General features: G+C 36.3%; 1 protein-coding gene across 1 annotated transcript in view; it reads left to right on the forward strand.

The window, feature by feature from the left end:
• Nucleotides 1–13781, forward strand: part of SLC25A31 (solute carrier family 25 member 31) — a 32831-nt gene extending 19050 nt beyond the window's left edge. The window contains exons 3-6 of the mRNA XM_025385765.1: nt 5325–5442; nt 8124–8278; nt 9746–9871; nt 12883–13781. Of these exons, the coding sequence (XP_025241550.1) occupies nt 5325–5442; nt 8124–8278; nt 9746–9871; nt 12883–13071 (588 nt within the window). The 3' untranslated portion in view covers nt 13072–13781. The remainder of the gene's footprint in view (nt 1–5324; nt 5443–8123; nt 8279–9745; nt 9872–12882) is intronic.
• The last annotated feature ends 6425 nt before the right edge of the window (nt 13782–20206 follow it).

Here is a 20206-nt window from a genome sequence, read left to right on the forward strand (position 1 = left end):
AGGTGAATAGTTTGTACATATTTTCTCCCATTCTGCATGTTGTCTGTTTCCTCCACTGAATGTTGTGCAGAAGCTCTTTAAGTCCCATTTGTCAGTTTTTGTTTTTGTTGCATTTGCCTTTGAGGTCTAAGTCATCAACTCTTTGCCACGGCCAATGTTTAGAATTTTTCCTAGGTTTTTGTCTAGGATTTTTTTAGTTTGAGGTCTTACATTTAATTTTAGTCTTTAATTCATCTTGAATTAATATTTGTATATGGTGAAGGGTAGGGACCCAGTTTCATTCTTCTGCATATGTCTAGCCATTTTTCCCAGCACCATTTGTTGAATAGAGTGTCCTTTTCTCACTGTTTATTATTGTCAACTTTGTCAAAGATCAGTTGATTGTAGGTGTGTGGCCTTGTTTCTGGGTTCTTTATTCGGTTCCATTGGTCTATGTGTCTGTTTTTGTACCAGCACCATGCTGTTTTGGGTACTGTAGCCTTGTAGTATAGTTTGATGTCAGGTAATGTGATGCCTATGGATTTGTTCTTTTTGCTTGGGATTCCTTTGGCAATTCAGTCTCTTTTTTTGGTTCCATGTGAATTTTAGAATGCTTTTTTCTAATTCTTTGAAAACTGATGTTGGTAATTTGATAGGAATTCTGTTGAATCTGTAATTGCTTTGGGCAGTATGGTCATTTTAATGATACTGATTCTTCCAGTACATGAGCATGAAATGTTTCTCCATTTGTTTGTGTCATGTATGATTTCTTCCATCAATGTTTTGTAGTTCTCCTTGTAGGGATCTTTCGCCTCCTTGGTGAAATGTATTCCTATGTGTTTTTTTGTGTATGTGTGTGGCTACTATAAATGGGATTGAGTTCTTGATTTGAGTCTCATCTTGAATGCTATTGGTGTGTAGAAATGCTACTGACTTTTGTACATTGATTCTGTATCCGGAAACTTTACTGAAGTCATTTATCAGGTCTAGAGGTATATTTAGGGTTTGAGAGGTATATCTAGGGTTTCCTTGGTTAAGTTACTCATGTAATTTGACTTCCCGTTTTCCTATTTGGATGCCTTTTATTTCTTTCTCTTGCCTGATTGCTTTGGCTATGACTTTCATCACTATGTTGAATAGAAATGGTGAGAGTTGACATTCTTGTCTAGGAACAAAGTTTTGATAGGGCAAATATTGTATGATTCTACTTAAGTACTTAGTATAGACAAATTCATAGCAACAGAAGGCAGATTATAAATTAACAGGTGGTTAACCTCTGTTAAACTACTGAGAGGGGAGATGGGGAATTAGTGTTTAATGAGTTACAGAGTTCTGTTTAGGATGATGAAAAAGTTCTGGAAATAGTGACAAAGTTTAAACAACATTGCAGACATACTTAATGCCATTGAATTGTATACTTAAAATAGTTTAAATGGTAAATCTTGTATATATTTTATCAGTATACAAAAAAGGAACAAACTTTTGATATGTGCACCAACTTTGGGTTTTAAGGTAGAAAAACCCAATCTCAAAGGTTATATGCTGTCTGATTGCTTTTATATAACATTCTTGAAATGATGAAATTATAGTGATGGAAAAAAGAATACTGTTTGCCAGGGGGGAGAAAAGTGGCTGTGATTTTAAGAGTGGCATGAGGGATCCTTCTCGTGGAACTGTTGACCAATTTGAACATGTGACAAAACTGTGTATAACTGAATAAACACACAACTAAGTACATATTAAACTGACAAAATCTGAATAGGGTAGGCCTTATCATGTCCATTTCTTGTACTACAGATATGCTGGTACACTGGGGATAATTCGTTGAATGATTTATAGTCTCTTTGTATATTACTCCTTATGATACATGTGAATCCAAAATTATCTCAAAATAAAAAGTTTTTTTAAAAATGGTAAGAGAAGCATGTGCCTACTATGTATTGTTTCACTGAATTTTCACTTCACTCTTTGAGGTAGTTATTTTTACGCAAAAGGTACAGATAAGGAGAGTAGGACTCAGAGCTTAAAGCATTTGCTCTGCTAGTTTGTTCCAATCTGACTCCTAGATTCACCTGAGGCGACTAGAATGGATGAGCCTCAGCTGGGCCTGGGCATAAACTGCTCCTCAGCCACCCATTAGCAGCTTTCAGCACAACCCTCAATGGGGAAGACTAGAGCTGTTCCCAGCTCTCTTCCCTGTCCAGACAAGTTGTTTTAAACAACTTTGGTCTCAGGGCATTTGTTGTTTGATGCATCATTGAGTCTTTTCACACAGTATTTGTCAACAATTAAAAATAAATAGGATTATTTTTCCTCAGAACTCTCAGACTTTCATCTTCTTCTGCCTTCCTGATTCTTCTCTGTGCCTCTTCTTTTAGCAATATAGTATGCTGGCCGTGGTGGCTCACGCCTTTAATCCTAGCACTTTGGGAGGCCGAGGAGGGCAGATCACAAGGTCAGGAGATCAAGACCATCCTGGTTAACACGGTGAAACCCCGTCTCTACTAAAAATACAAAAAATTAGCCAGGCATGGTGACGGGTGCCTGTAGTCCCAGCTACTCGGGAGGCTGAGGCAGGAGAATGGCATGAACCCGGGAGGCAGAGCTTGCAGTGTGCGCAGATTGTACCACTACGCTCCAGCCTGAGGGAAAGAAAAAAAAACACCAATATAGTAATACTTTAAATTACTAACTTACGACAACCAAAACTCATTTATACTTATATACATACTACCTCTTATGGGTCTGTTTTATTTTCAATCTTACTTGTGGAGGGACAGGTTTTGTTACATAAATGCAGGATCATCACTCAGCATGGGCAGATTCTTACTGCCTTTCTCCCTCTATTTCTGTCCTTCTTACCATCACTACATAGATTGACCATACTGTTTATACATGTTGTGCCTGCCCCTGTCGTTTTTTCATAGCTCCCACTTTCTCTATCGGAAGTGTCCTGGTTTGAATGATAAAGTACACGATTATCCACCCCAAAAATCATTGATCTGCCTTCTTTCTTATCAAGAAAGAAAAAAAGATTAAGTAGAACTTAAGGTCTACTTTATAAATCTTTATGCCACATATCTTGTTTGGTTGACGTGCTTGGTTTTCAGAAGCAGAGATTGACTCAGATTACCTCAGGAAAAAGAGGATTTATTGTAATGATACAGTGGCACTTGAATTTCAACTACAGGCACCTCTATGGACCAAACTATACTCTCATCTTTCTCTCCCAAGTCACCTGGTCTTTCTCTCTACCTGCTTTTCATGTGTATGTTTGCTCTGTTTTCTCATTATTGCCTACTGATGAGTAGATAATGTTCCTAAAATAGAATATTATTTGGCAATAAAAAGGAATGAAGTATTAATATATACTGCTACATGGATGAACCTTGAAAACATTATGCTGAATGAAGGAAACCAGTCACAAAAGAGTGTGTCTTGTGCGATTCCATTTATATGAAATGTCCAAGTAAGCAAATAATTAGAGACAAAAAGTAATTTAATGGTTGCCTAGGACTGAGGGAGGTAGGGAGGATGTGGAGTGACTTGTAACAGGCCTGGGGTTTCTTTTTGGTGGGATGAAAATATTCTAAACTGTGGTGATGGTTGCACAACTCTGTGAATATAGTAACGATTGAATTGTATGCTTTACATAGGTGAATTTTATGATATGTGAATTATACTTAGTATAGCTGTTAAGGGAAAATAATGCTGACCTCAAGAAATTTATAGTCTGGGCTGGGCGTGGTGGCTCACACCTGTTATCCCAGCACTTTGGGAAGCCTAGGTGGGCAGATCACGAAGTCAGGAGATGGAGACCATCCTGGCTAACACGGTGAAACCCCGTCTCTACTAAAAATATATATATAAAAAATTAGTCGGGTGTGGTGGCGGGCACCTGTAATCTCAGCTACTCAGGAGGCTGAGGCAGAAGAATGGTGTGAACCCCGGAGGCGGAGCTTGCAGTGAGCCGAGATCGTGCCACTGCACTCCAGCCTGGGTGACAGAGCAAGAGTCTGTCTCAAAAAAAAAAAAGAAAAAAAGGAAATTTATAGTCTGTAGGAGTATAAATGTACACAAATAATTATAAATTGAAAGTAGAAAATGGTTGTAAGTGCTATTTAAAAAATAAGAGTCTCTGCAGTGAGCCAAGATTGCCCCACTGTACTCCAGCCTGGGCAACAGAGCAAGACTCCGTCTCAAAAAAAATAAGAGTCTATAACATGTTAATACGTTTTACGTATTGGTCATGGGATTCAACTTGAATTCTCTGACAGAGATGAAGTGTTTATGGGAAAAAGATATGATCATATACAGTTTCAATAGATGGGTTGGAGATCAGATATTTCATGAGAGAAGTGGAACTTGAATTAGAGCATGAAGCAGTAACTATTTTTATGTTTAAAAAAGGAAGGTCATTCCAGGACTAGAGAACACTGAGAATTGCAAAGCTGTCTGACACTTTATTGTTAGAAATAAAAGCCAGAAAATAAAACAAGAAATTGAGCGTGACTAGAATATTATTCACTTTAATGTATTTAATGCTTGCAGTGTCCTCATATCCTGGATTTTTCATAACAGCTCCAATTCAGATACTCCTTTCTTCTCCCGTAAGCACTAGATGTTGAAAAGCATCTTACTGAGCCTGGGGAGGGCACATTTTAAATGTAGATCAAAAATAATTATACTTCTTCAATAGCTCATGTGAACTAGTAGACCAGTGAGGCCAACTTAAATTCCATACAACTACGTTATGATTGATGTCTGCCAATTTCCATGTTGTCATTTGAACAAAATTAAATATATATTTTTGAGCTATTCAAATTTAATTCTATTTAAATTACAAAGTGAAGCTGGGGCATTATGAAGTATTTTAGGTTGGTGCAAAAAGTAACTGCAGTTTTTTGCCATACTACTACTTACTGTACCCTTCCCAGTAAAAGGGCACAACTAAAGCCTCCATATGTGCCTGATATTATAATCATAGCAAGCACTATTATTAAGAATGTATGTAGCTATTAATAAAAAAGAGTATGCGTGTAAAGAGTTGATTATGCGACCTATTTTGCTAATTTGGGCTGCTTTGCTGGAGAACATTAAAATATTCTGGAATTTCAGTATGTCAGCATCTAAACTGTGTCTTCCAGACTGCATGAAACAAAGGCTACGTGGCTGTGAAGAGAAAATATTTTGGATAGCATGGTATGCATTATTATAGATGTTTACTTTATAAAAGTAGCTTATAAATCTGTTGTTTTAACATTTATAAAAACAAGAATTTACCAGGTATCTTAAACAGTTAGATTCTGTGGTTTAATAATCACTTTTAAATTAATATGTTTCAGTTCTGGAGGTGGTTTTTGGCAAACCTGGCTTCTGGTGGAGCTGCTGGAGCAACATCCTTATGTGTAGTATATCCTCTAGATTTTGCCCGAACCCGATTAGGTGTCGATATTGGAAAAGGTATGAGATTTTTAGAAATACTAACTTTTCCCTTCTTTGCATTTGGAACCATGTATTATTTATTATCATTAATTGTGCTATGATAGTGTTACCAGATAAAGTCTACAAACTTTATTCTCAACCAAATGGTAGAGGCATAGGGCCTAAAGTATATTATTTGCTGCTTTTCCCTTAAAAAAGGGAAGGAGGGAAGCCTGTTGTAACAAAAAAGTGAGTGTTAAAAACTGCGTATAACTTAGTCCCATTTTTCTTCCTAGAAAACCCTTCCTAGATTTTTTTCCATGCAGTTAGTCCTGTCTCAGCTATGGCTCCTTTCTAGGATAGATGCACAAGTCTCATCCTAGGGAGTCCCTTTGCCTCTATCCTTACTTAAATATCACATCTTCCCTTCTTTGTTATTACACCCTTTTTTTTTTTTTTGGAAGAGTATGTTATTTGGTAACTTTTTGAGAAAGAGTGAAAAAAATAAAATAATCTCTTACATATCTAAAAAAAAAAGTATTTGTCTTACCCTCTCAAAAAGGGTAAGACATATATAAAAGTCTGAGTTTAAAATTATTTTCCTTCACAATTATGAAAAATTACCCTGACTTCTAGTTTCTGATGTTGCTCTTAAGATACCAATTTGCTTACCCTGGATCCTTTAGTATATGTTTTTTCTTTTTAGTTTCTTTCTATCCCTGATGATCTTATATTTCACAGTAAAATATCTCTATGTGAGTCTTTTTGCAGTGTTTGAGTGTTTGCAGAGATCGCACAACTGGCCCAGTTAAATCTGGAACCTTGTGTTCAGTTCTATGGGTGGCAGCACAGTAAGTCATTTGGCTGCTCAGGGTGAGGTTGTGGATATTGAGCATCTCCCTTCTCCTTTGCTTTCATCCTGGAAGTAGTAATTAGTTCCTCTGATTTCTAAGTCTTTCTGAGGTTATTGTGATCAAATGGCTTGCTTCCCAACAATATCTTCCTCTGTAAGAAAATAGGTTCAGGTTTTTCTGCTCTATTTGGTGAGTTACCACTCCTCCCTATTCTCTCCATCTGGCAAAATTTTGTGGATTTCGTTCTGTCATGTTCTCTTCTTGGCCTATCTGGCTTTAAACCTGTTTTATTTCATTATTGTTAATGTAATAGAGTTTCTTCAGGGTACAGAGATTCATTCAACAAATATTGAGTGCCTTCTGGATTACAGGGTGCCTGCAGATACAGGGTGTGTGTGAGTGTGTGTATGTATATATATGCACACATATTCACACCGCACCCCCCATATAAGACATAGAGCTCACGCCTCGTGTACCTAAGAGTCTAGTGGAGGATACAAGTAATAATAAATGAATAAATGACTAAAATATATTGTCACTTAATGATAAATGCTAGGGAAAAAAGTTAGAAGAGAGTGATACCAATTTTCAATAAGTGATCAGAAAATGTCTCAGAAGGGGTGGCAGTTTGAACAAAAATAAAAATGTGAGTTTCATCTATTTAACTGGAAGTTGAAATTTTATTTTTATTAATAAAGGTAAAATAAATCAATATTATCTTGCTTTAGGTCCCATAGTTTTATTTTCTCTTTCAAATCAGGAGGATTTAGTTTATTTTTAGAAGATTACATTGTACATGTATAATAGTTTTAAAATATTGTCAAGGAATTCTTGGTCAAGGGAAAAGAAAAATAAAACCAGAAAATACTAGAAAAATATGACCCCTTCATGTGAAATGTTAACTATCTTAAACTATCCTTACAAGTTTTTAGCTTTATCTTTTTGCTTTTCAACAGTCCCAGAGTTTTTCATTTCTTTTTTTTTTTTTTTTTTTTTTTTTTTGAAACAGGGTCTCGTTCTGTCACCCAGGCTGAAGTACAGTGGCATGATCTCAGCTCACTACAGCCTCTGCCTCCCAGGTTCAAGCAGTTCTCCTGCCTCAGCCTCTGGGTAGGGATTACAGGCACCCACCACCACACCCGGCTAATTTTTGTATTTTTAGTTGAGACAGGGTTTCACCATCTTGGCCAGGCTGGTCTTGAACTCCTGACCTCATGATCTACCCACCTCGGCCTCCCAGAGTGCTGGGATTACAGATGTGAGCCACAGTGCCCTGTCGAGTTTTTCATTTCTAAGTGTTTGTTTGTTTTGTTTTGTTTTGTTTTAATAGAGACAGGGTCTTACTCTGTTGCCTAGGCTGGAATACAATCATAGCTCAGTGAAACCTCCAACTCCTAGTCTCAAGTGATCACCTAACTCAGCCTCCTGGCTAACATTTTTTTATTTTTTGTAGTGGCAGGGTCTCACTATGTTGCCCAGGCTGGTCTTGAACTCCTGGCCTCAAGCAGTCCTTCTGCCTCGGCCTCCCAAAGTGCTGGAATTACAGGCATGAACCATCTCACCTGGCCCATTTCAAATTATTTTCTGAACTTCAATTAGTAACTTCTGGTAACTTTAATAAAATGCTTTAAGGCAAGTTGAAGTAAATTGTTTTCATGAGAGATTAATATTTTTCATAATTTCTTTTGAGATATTACTTGAAATCTTGATTATCTGTAAAAGAATGGGAGGATTTTGATTTGTGCCTTCTTTGTTAGATTTGTAAGTGGGAATTTCAGACCATTTAGATCTGTGAAGGTTTATTTTGATTAAAGTGTTTATTGGATATATAATGTTGCTAATAAATTTTAAACGGCTTTATTTTAGGTCCTGAAGAGCGACAATTCAAGGGTTTAGGTGACTGTATTATGAAAATAGCAAAATCAGATGGAATTGCTGGTTTATACCAAGGGTTTGGTGTTTCAGTACAGGGCATCATTGTGTACCGAGCCTCTTATTTTGGAGCTTATGACACAGTTAAGGTAATCTGGGGGCTTTAACTTGGACATATTACATATATGGTTCCCATTTATTTAATTAGTAATGTTTTCAGCAGATATGTTACTTTTAATTATAAAAATAAAAATCAGTGATGAAATAAAGAGAGACATGAAATTCTGCTTAATCATGATTTTGCCATAACCTAATTAAATTATAACTGCAGTGTGGATCTGACTTTAGTTATAAAGCATGTATCTAAGTTTTTGAGATGTTTTCACTATACATCACACTGCAAATGGAAAACATGCTAATTAAGCTTACATCATAATCAAATCATTGGTATATGGAAAGGCATCTTCTAGCAGTTTTTCTGATTTCATATTAACCCTATTATCACTTTTTATATGCAAATAATCAAATGTCATTTTGAGAAGTAGGCAAAGCAAATTAATTAAATAAATGCTACTGTAGCTTGGTTATCTCCTGGATACTGTTAGATTCTGTGTTGTATTCTCCAGGTTGTTCTGAAATTTACCTTTTCATTTCAGATTTTAAGAACACTTCCATGTGGTAGGAAAAAGAAAAATTGTAATAATGGCTACCAATTTTTAGCTATTACTTGGTTCTAGGAATCTTTTTTAAGTACTTTACATCTTAAATCTCAGAAATCACCAGTAAAGAACTTACCCATGTAACCAAAACACTACCTGTTCCCCAAAAACCTATTGAAATAAAAAAAAAAAAAAAAGAAAATAAAGATATTTCTAGTTGTTTAAAATAAATAATAAAAAAATAAAATCCCCCCTTTGTTTAAAGATAAATAGCCTAGGAATTGCTAAGTAAATAGCCTAGGAATGGTAAGTAATTTACTTGTTAAAGGCAAGCAAAAAAACCCATGTTCTTGATGCCTACATTATAATGCTTCCAAAAGGAAGTAATGAAATCTGGACAGATCAGTTTTTAGTGTATTTTTTAGACTGCTATGTTAATGAAAATTACAGGATCTCATACATTTATTTAATCACAAAAAATGTTATGTGCATACTCTGTCTCTAGTTTTCTTTGTTATCACCTGCAGTAGTGAAATTTAGGAAAGTTTTTCCACTAGCTTAAGGTTTTAAAGCTGCTCATCAAATACGTGTTGATGATTAAAGCAAGCATTTTTTTCACTTTTTTTCAGCCCCACAAGGAAGAGCCATGGAAGAACTTCTTTCTTGTCAATGTCTGCTATCTTCCCTAGTTTTATGTGCATTAGTAACAAATTCTTATCATGGCAAATATGCTTTATATTTTTGAAATATACTTTTGAAATATAGTCATGTGTGGCAATCCACATTTTGTTGATCTGCTGCTATTAAATCCAGCTTTTTTATTGCATTTTTTATTGCATTTTATTCCAATTTATAATTGGACCCTCTTTCATATATTTATAAAAATTATCCTTTAACTTACGAATTTAAGATATTTTAGAAATTTGGATAGTTACTTGGTACATTTTTCTTTTCTAGGGTTTATTACCAAAGCCAAAGAAAACTCCATTTCTTGTCTCCTTTTTCATTGCTCAAGTTGTGACTACATGCTCTGGAATACTTTCTTATCCCTTTGACACAGTTAGAAGACGTATGATGATGCAGGTATTTTATGTTATTGTTTCTAAGCTTAGTTGAGTTTTTAATATCTCTGATATTTGGGTATAGTCAAATTTAAGAGAAATTTTGGCTGAAAGGCATAGATCATTTGTTTTACTTAGCTAAAATAAATACATGATGTATTCTGTCTTATATTCTTTCCTATCCTAAAATAACCATCAGCCAGCAAAGCTTCTTCCTCACCTACCATCAAAACAGAAATGCCTACTATTCCTGTAGCATATATTGCTTGGAAGGTAGAGGGTTATGGCAGAAATTGGATGAGTATGTCTTTTTTTTTTTTTTTTTTTTTTTTTTGAGACGGAGTCTGGCTCTGTTGCCCAGGCTGGAGTGCAGTGGCCAGATCTCAGCTCACTGCAAGCTCCCCCTCCGGGTTTACGCCATTCTCCTGCCTCAGCCTCCCGAGTAGCTGGGACTACAGGCACCCGCCACCTCGCCCGGCTAGTTTTTTGTGTTTTTTAGTAGAGACGGGGTTTCACCGTGTTAGCCAGTATGGTCTTGATCTCCTGACCTAGTGATCCGCCCGTCTCGGCCTCCCAAAGTGCTGGGATTACAGGCTTGAGCCACCGTGCCCGGCCGAGTATGTCTATCTTAACTGAAATATTATATTAAGTAGAATGAGCCTAGTCATGAGCCATTGAAATATTTCATTGTTTATTGTAATATATTTTTAAGAAAGTAAATAATTTTGACTCCAAGGACAAAAACTTGTTTGTAATGGTTTATGTTCTAAATATAAATCCCTAAACCAAATTTTTGATGAATTTGATCTCTATTGTTATTACCAGTTGACCATCCCAAATCTGAAAATCCTAAATCCAGAACACCCCAAAATTCAAAATGTTTTGAGCACCAACATGATGCTCAAGGGAAATGCCCATTGGAGCTTTTCGGATTTCAGATGCTCAGCTGGTAAGTATACAAAGCAAATATTTCAAAATCTGAAAAAATTCAAAAAACTTCTAGTTCCAAGCATTTCAAATAAGGGATACCAACCTGTACTTATTGCATTCATTCATTCAGCAAATATTTGCATGCTTTATCTATGCTACGCTCTGGTGAAAGAAAAAGACAAAATCTGCACCCAAATTCATAGTCTAATATTGAAGACAACAGTTAATGGTTTAAATACAAATGTGTGTAGGTTCCAGGAATACATAGAGGAGGGTTGCCCAGACGCTTAAAATGATCAGACGTGGTCTCTTAGAGAGCTAAATCTCAGTGAGTAGGCTTACTTCAGTCAGTGAGAGAACATTCTAAGCATAGGGGGAAAATCGTACACAGAAATATGGGTTGAGAAGTAGTTCAGTATAGCCAGGTCATAAGTTTTATGAGGGCAAGTGAAAATAATGAGGTCAGAAAACTAGAATTGTAATATTGTGTTTATTATATGCTTTATACTGTCCTAAGAATTCTATACTTTTACTCATTAAATTCTCAAAACACTGAAGTGTAGTTACTATCATTATCCTCATTTTTATTGACTACAGAATGGTCCTGGAAGGACCAGTAAGCAATCTGGCAGGATAAAACTAACCTGTTACTTCATTTCAGGATAATACTTAGTTATTCCATTTATGTCTGTGTGTCTTCTCTTTCTATAGTTAGTTCTAATTTAGCACATTGAGAAACTTTTTAAAATGGAAAATTAATATGCATGTAGACTATGGATTGGGTCAATGGTATTAAATTTCCTGAATTTGATAACTGTACTTTGGATATGTAAGAAAATATCCTAATATTTAGAAAATACGCACTCGAGCCTAATATTTAGAAAATATGCACTCACGCCTGTAATCCCAACACTTTGGGAGGCTGAGGCGGGCGGATCATGAGGTCAGGAGATTGAGACCATCCTGGCTAACATGGTGAAACCGCGTCTTCTGTTAAAAATGCAAAAAATTAGCTGGGTGTGGTGGCAGGTGCCTGTAGTCCCAGCCACTCTGGAGGCTGAGGCAGGAGAATGGTGTGAACCAGGAGGCAGAGCTTGCAGTGAGCTGAGATGGCACCACTGCACTCCAGGCTAGGCAACAGAGCGAGACTCTGTCTCAAAAAAAAAAAAGAAAAAAAAAGAAAATATGCACTTGAGTGTTTAAGGATAAAGGGCATGATGTCTGCAACCTAATCTCACAATAGTACAGAGAAAAAAAAGTGGGAATATGATGTCTTATATATCTGTGTGTGTGTGTATTAGTTTGCTAGGGCTGGTATCATCCACAAAAGTGTTTTGCTTAAACAACAAATTTATTTTCTCACAGTTCTGAAGGCTACAAGTCTGAGATCAACATGTCAGCAGACTTGGTTTCCTCTGAAGACCTCTCTCCTTGTCTTATAAATGGCTATCTTCTTCCTGTGTTTTCACAGGGTTCTTCCTCCTCTGTTCCTCCTTTTTTTTTTTTTTTTTTTTTGAGACAGGGTCTTACCCTGTCGCCCAGGCCAGAGTGCAATGATGTGATCATGGCTCACTGCAACCTTGACTTCCCAGGCTCAGGTGATCCTCCCACTTCAGCCTCCCGGGTAGCTGGGACCACAGGCATGTGCCAGCACACCCAGCTAATTTTTTGTATTTTTTGTTGAGATGGCATTTTGCCCCCATATTGCCCAGGGTGGTCTCAAACTCTTGGGCTCAAGCGATCTTCCTGCCTCGGCCTCCCAAAGTGCTGAGATTACAGGCATGAGCCACCATGCGTAGCCCATATGGCATTTTTCTATTTTGCTATTGATTTCTCAGTTGATTGCAGTGTAGTGAGAGGATAAATCGTGGTCTATGTGATGACATCCTTTGACATTTGTTACACCTAATGTATGGTCAGTTTTCAAGTGTGCCTGAAAAGTATGAATGTTCTCTAACCACTAGGGACAGTAGTCATATATGCCTATTAACACAGTGCTACTCAACACAGTATTTATCTTACCTATCCTTAGTGCTAATAGAAGACTATCTTAAGATAAAAGATATTCAGATAATGGAAAACCCTTTGTCTTTCTTTATATAGAGTGGTGAGGCTAAACGGCAATATAAAGGAACCTTAGACTGCTTTGTGAAGATATACCAACATGAGGGAATCAATTCCTTTTTTCGTGGTGCTTTCTCCAATGTTCTTCGTGGTACAGGGGGTGCTTTGGTGTTGGTATTATATGATAAAATTAAAGAATTCTTTCATATCGATATTGGTGGTAGGTAATTGGGAGAGTAAATTAAGAAATACATGGATTTAACTTGTTTCACATACAAATTACATAGCTGCCATTTGCATACATTTTGATAGTGTGTTGTTATTGTCTGTATTTTGTTAAAGTGTTAGTTCTGCAATAAAGCATATATTTTTTCAAGGATTTAAATACTAAAAATCAGATAAATGTGGATTTTCTTCCCACTTAGACTCAAACACATTTTAGTGTGATATTTCATTTATTATAGGTAGTATATTTTGTTAGTTTAAAATTCTTTTTATGATTAAAAATTAAAACGTATAATGCTGAAATCTAAGAAATGAAAGTATCTTCTTTTAAATTGCTATTCATTTAGTATACCTGTTTTCCCATCTTTTAAAGTCATATGGTATGACATATTTCTTAAAAGCTTATCAATAGATGTCATCATATCTCTAGGCACAAATAAGCTTTGTTCTATATCTCTTCTAAGACAGCTGTTATTACTATGTACAATATTTATAGTATCAGCCTTTGATTATAGATGTGATCATTTAAAATTTGATAATGACTTTAGTGACATTATAAAACTGAAACTGGAAAATAAAAATGGCTTATCTGCTAATGTTTATCTTTAAAATAAAATCTTGCTAGTGTGAATATATCTTAGAACAAAAAATATCCTCTTGAAAATTAGTTTGTATATTTTGTTGACAATAAAGGAAGTTTAAAACTGTTAAAATATTTTTTTCCCTGACTCTGACTTTATTAGTAAGCAGAGTATAGCAAAATTTTTGTCAGAACTGGCTTAACTAAAGAGAAAGGTATTTCTCAATGGATAGATATAAACAGCATTCTAAGGTTTTGTACAGGAGTTTGTCTTGTTTTTCAGAGCTGTTGTAGAATACAGTATGTTTGAAATCCCCAAGTTTTTTATGTTCTAATGAGTAAAGGGATGTTAAGCTAGTGGGGATAAACTATAGACAGATTTTGTGAGGCTGTGAATGGGCAAAATGGGGTGGGTGAACTTCATCGTGCACAGGGACAGTGTATTTCAAGGACAATAATACAGACCACACTTTTAAATATATTGGTGTTATCACTTAAGAGGAAAAACATCAAACTCTAAACATCATTTCTTGCAGTGGTCAACATAACGGAGTTATAGGAACAAAATAGAAAATAGTTTCCTTTCCTTCTACACTATCAAATGGTTCAAAGAAAGATGGTTAAAATAACCAAATATGAGGAATAGTTTCCCATATAAAGAGTAAGATAATATAAAAGTTTTCAATTTGTACAGAGGCATGCATAGAGGAAAAAAGGCTCGAAACCCTGAATTGGCATGGATAGAGGGCAAAGAGGAATTTAATCGCTAAATTGCTAGACAAATTGCTATTCTTTGAAGCCTAAAAGATGTATAGTTAGAACAAAAAGTAAAAATATTACTTAGTAGCCTGGACAGAGCTAAAACTGTATAAACCACATTAAACTGTTATTAATGAGAGAGAGTTTATAATGAGCAAAATCATAACGTGATTATATAAGGAAATTATTTTTTAAAATCAACATTGGAAAATGAATAAAAATATATTTAAAATATGTACAGTTTTTATCTTAAATGACTAGTGCTGCATCTTTTTTTTTTCTGTAGAAGAGCGCTGGAGTACTGCATCTTTTACAGTGTCTTATTAGATAGGATTTTTAATTTCCTGCCCTAAAACTATCTCCCCAAATAATACCTAAAATTCCATACTCAGAGCTTCATTCTCTTAATTTATTAAAATACACCCTCCATAAAACAAGATGACCTTTTAAGTTGATAGTCATTATACTTACTGAAACTACATTTATTTTGATGAATTTTACATTGTTTTCTCATTATGCTAGAGAAAGTGGAGGGGGGAATGAAAATAACACATTGTCTGGGTAGTAAGAGGCCAAAAGCCCCTGAAGAGATTTTTGCTATTTTATATTCCTACTCTAGATTCATGCTTTCTAGTAAAACTTAGAACTTTGGCACCCTCACATTAAATTTTCTGAAACAGTTCCTTTGTTCATATATAAATATTATGCTACACAAGTAAGAAATTGATACCTTAATTCCTCATTAGCTGATAGATCGAAATGTAGATTCAGAAGGGCTCCTTTTCTTCCACCACTTCTTAAATGTTAGTATTCTCCAGGGGCCAGTCCTTTGCTCTTTTCTCACTTTATATATGGTAGATTGTGCTGACACAGATGCCCCTCCCCCACCAAGAACATGCTGGATAAAATATATCCAAAAAGATTTGGTTTTGTTTTGTATTGTTTTAAATAGGGAACTAGCATATCAAGAGATGTCAGAAATAAGATACTCAAGGACAGGAGGGTAACTGGGAGCTAACATTGTAGCAGCCCACAGATTTCAGAAACAAATAGACACTAAGGGTGATTTTGACACCCACATGTGTAGATAGGAGTTAAGGAATTGGGGACCTGGTAGAGTAGGCGGTTGAAACTGAAACATACCATGCCTACCAACCACACAAACTGTCCAATGAAGCTACAAACTTGGGTCCAGGCACAGGATGCGAGGCAGGCGGCTGGTTTGAGGCCAGGAATTCAAGACCAGCCTGGGCAACATACCAAGACCCCTGTCTCTGAAAAATATATATATATATATAAAATATGTATATGTGTGTGTATATATATATTATGTATATGTGTGTGTGTGTATATATATATTAGCCAAGTATGCTGGCACATGCCTGTAGTCCCAGCTACTCCGGAGAGTGAGGTGGGAGGATCACTTGAGCCCAGGGGGCTGATGCTGCAGTGAGCCAAGATCATGCCACTGATCTACAGCTTTGGCCACAGAGCAAGACTGTTTAAAGAAAAAAAAGCTACAATCTTAAAAAGAGTGTTTTATTTAAGAAGAGACGCTAGAAAAATAGGCAACAAATCATAGTGGAAAAGAATTGCCAACTACCCCAACAGTGAATAGGGAAAGAAGAACCCACCTGTGATGTCTCTGGTTTGGGGGTTAACAATTTTAAAAATTAAAAAGCCACCTGTGAGAAATCAAAACCCCACAAGCTTGTGCCACAACCAAGTATGGAACACATATGTATATTTAAACTATATACTACAGGAACTCCAAGCCAAACCATTAAAACTGTTATAGGACCAGTGAAGCCCTCGGGGCATTGGCAAAAACAAATACAAAACCTCTCTGAAACACTTCTACAACATAGGCCACGAAAAATCCTACAGAAAAACTAGCCTTCAATGAAGATGAACTGATGAGTCATCTGAGAAAGCATTGTGTGGCAAAGGTGGTAGACATGACAAACAGAATTAGCACCCCAAGAACTAAAAATGTGATGAAACACTCTAAAAGAAACTATAGAATGTTTAAAATGATTAAGAGTTTTTAAATAATTAGATTCATTTTTTAATAAAAATAGTACAGTATGAAAGGACAGGCAAGTTTGAAAAAACATCTATAAATTGTAAGTACAGTGTTTGAAATTAAAAACATGACAAAGGAGAGTCTAAAGGTCATAGTGGTTTGAATACGTTTTACATATTCTAATAAGAGATCCAGAAGAAACTGAAAAAGGGTATGAGAGACAACAAAAAAATAATGCCTGATACTTTTCCAGAATCTCAAGAACCCATTTGTCTTCAGGTTAACAAAAAACTCTGAGTGAATAAATAAAAAATCTACAATTAAAGACATAATAAAATTGCAAAGTGTCAAAGAAAAGACAAAAAAAGGAACATTATACTCAATAATGGATGACAAAAGATTGGAAAATACTGTCAAAATTTCTAGTCAGCTAAGTTATTAAACAGTTCCATGACAATAATATTTTCAAACAAACAAAATAGTTCACCATTCAGAAATCTTTGCTTAGCAGTCCCCAAACTTTTCGGTATGAGGGACCAGTTTCATGGAAGACAGTTTTTCCGCAAATTGGGGGAAGATGTTCGGAATGAAACTGTTCCACCTCAGATCATCTGGCACTAGATTCTCATAAGGAGCATGAAATTTAGATCCCTTGCATGCGCAGTTCACAATAGGGTTCACATTCCTGTGAGAATCTAATGCCACTTGAGAGGAGGCAGAGCTGAGGTGGTCATGCTTGCCTGCCCTCTGCTCACCTGCCATGTGCCCATGCCCAGTTCATAACAGGTCACTGACCAGTTGGCTGCTTGGGGACTGGGGACCCCTGCCTTTGCTGAAAGGAAACCGAACTCAAGAGGAAGTCAAGTTGAATGCAAGCAGCAACAAAGTAAAGAAATCGGTAAACATGTTAGTAGACCTAGATAAACACGGCCTGTGAAAGGAAAAATACATACTTTTTGGTGAGAGGAGTGACTTATCTTGAATTTCAGAATAATTTAGCCTCTTTCTCACTTTTCTTGGGAGCCTACACATATTCTTTTCTCTTGTCCTTTGATATGAGTTTATAGGAGAAGACCCCAATGAAAATTAGTATTACTGTGACTAGATAAGTCTACTTAATTCTGGGGTGCAATAATTAACAAACCCATCAGCACCTAAGACATTTCTCTAATGTTAATGTTAGGTACACAGCTAAGGCTAGTCCTCAGAGAAGCAGCCTGCCTACAAAATCACACTTATAGGCAAAAATAGAGCAGCCTAGGGAAAACTCAGGCTGCACCTGCACAGATAAGCAGGCAGGGTCCAGCACAGAAGCCTTTTGTTCTTTGTGTGATTGGCAGCTCCCAGGAAAAAGTGTCCTCACCTTTTCGGGCATGTACATGGTGGGCTCCATGGGAACTTGCGCAGGGGGAAGGAGGGCTTACCTAAATTAAGCCCAGTTATAGAAACAAGAGAAGTGGCACTTTGTGCATGCCTAGAGACATACCCACAACTACATAAGATAAGGGGAGTTGCACAGACAGCTTTACTAATAAGAGAAATTACTCAAATAGCTACAGAGATGAGAGGAGTTTCTTACAAAAGCTTTTGAATTCAACTGTAAAAACAGCAACCCACTAGGGCTCCCCTCTCCACTGTGCAGAGCTTTCTTCTTTTGCATATTAAACTTTAGCTCCCATCTCACCCTTTGCATCCACGCTCCTTCGGTCGTGAGACAACGAACTGGGATAACACCTTAGACAACAAGACCAGTGACCATTGACCTGTTTCATTTTTATCCCCGTTGCCTACTCTCCAACTTCAATTCTTTGAAAATTCAGGTAGGAGTATAGCTAAAATGGTATGTAGAAGTAAATTTACGGATTCAAGTGTATGTATTAGAAAACAAGAAACTGAAAATTAATGAACTAGAAAAAGAATAAACAAAAATAGAGAGTGAAACAGAGCAAATGGAACAGAAAACAAAGACAATTAAGGCGGGTAAGAAAACCAAAAGCTGGTTCTTTTAACAAAGCATACTGACAGGAACCAAGAAAAGGAAGAGATTAAAATAAACAATATTAAGAATGAAAAAGATGTACATATAACTACTGAAGAAATTTTTTAAGTGAATAATCAACTTTGTGCCAACAAACTTGATAACCTAGACGAAATGGTAAATTTGTAATAAAAATATAAATAACCAATAATGATTCAAGAATAATAGAAAACATAGACCATAACCACTAAAGAAATTTAATCATTCATCATAAACCTCATTAACACTAGGCTAAGATGGTTTACAGGCATTTTTTTTTTTTTTTTTTGTAGCCCAGGCTGGAGTGCAATGGCGCAATCCCAGCTCACCGCAACCTCCACCTCGGAGGTTCAAGCAATTCTCCTGCCTCAGCCTCCTGTGTAGCTGGAATTACAGGCATGTGCCACCACACCCAGCTAATTTTGTATTTTTAGCAGAGACGGGGTTTCGCCATGTTGGTCAGGCTGGTCTCAAACTCCGACTTTCAGGTGATCCGCCTGCTGAGGCCCCCAAAGTGCTGGAATTATAGGCGTGAGCCACTGCTCCCAGTCGGTTTACAGGCTTTTCTTACCAAAACTATCAGAAGGGAACAAAAAAGAGGCAACCCCTTTGGCTTCTTCTATGAGGCGATAATCTTGACGCCAATAAAAACAGTAAAGAAAGAAAAATTAAAGGCCAGTTTCATTTATGAATATAGATGTAAATATCCTACATAAAATAATCACAAACCAAAACAATCAGAACCATTATGGCCTTTCTGGTTTATCCCAGGGATACAAGAATGTTAGAAAACTCTAGTAACGTTATTCATTGCATTAACAAATTAAAGAGCAACACACAGGTTATTAGATGATGGTTAACATTTGTTAAGTTTCAGTATCCACTTACAGGCATGTAAGTGGATTTTATGAGAAAATTTCTTAGCAAAGTAGGAATAGAAGATAATTGTGTTAACTTTCTTACATCATAAACACAAAAGTATTTAATGTTAGGGACAAGACAAGGATGCTTACCACTACAGTTTATTTTCAAAATTTTACTGGAGCACTTAAGGAACATAATCCAGACAAAACAATAAGAAACAGAAGAAATAAAAATGAAGAAATTCATTATTTCCCAGGCCATATTGTTCTATACACAGAAAATCCAAGAAATTCTGCAAATACTAGTATAAGAGAATACAGCAAGGTTGCTGGATACATGACCAATGTACATAAATCAGGATCCTTCTTACATTGTAACAGCACCTAAGCATAGCTAGCATTTATTGACTGTTTGGTGCCAGGGGCTGATGCAGTGCTTACATGATTTAATCATAAAAGCAGCCCATTAGGCATATTTGTCTTCATTTTAACAGACTGAACCTGTGACTTGGAGCGTTAAGTAACTTGCCAAAGGTTCTACAGATAGTAACTTAGGCAAGCCTGGTACTACAACCCAAATCTGTGTGACCCCAAAGCCCGTCATGGTTTTAACCACATCCTGCCAGTAATTGTAAGGAACGTGATGATAACACCACTTTGCTCCTGGCCTCAACTTTCTTTTTACTTTGATATTTTAAGTGGTATTTTTAATAGGAAAAAAAAACATTCTAGACAACATGAATAATAAACTAATGGAATTAGATAAATTAATTGTACTAGGAGCATTTCAGGATATTTCTGGAATAAATCTAGACAGAGGTGGCCCCAAAACGGCGATGTCAGAAGAGGTGCGTGAGGAGAACTGGTGTGGAAGCCACGGGCGCCCAGTAGGA

This window comes from Theropithecus gelada, chromosome 5, assembly GCF_003255815.1.
Source record: "Theropithecus gelada isolate Dixy chromosome 5, Tgel_1.0, whole genome shotgun sequence".
Lineage (NCBI taxonomy): Eukaryota > Metazoa > Chordata > Mammalia > Primates > Cercopithecidae > Theropithecus > Theropithecus gelada.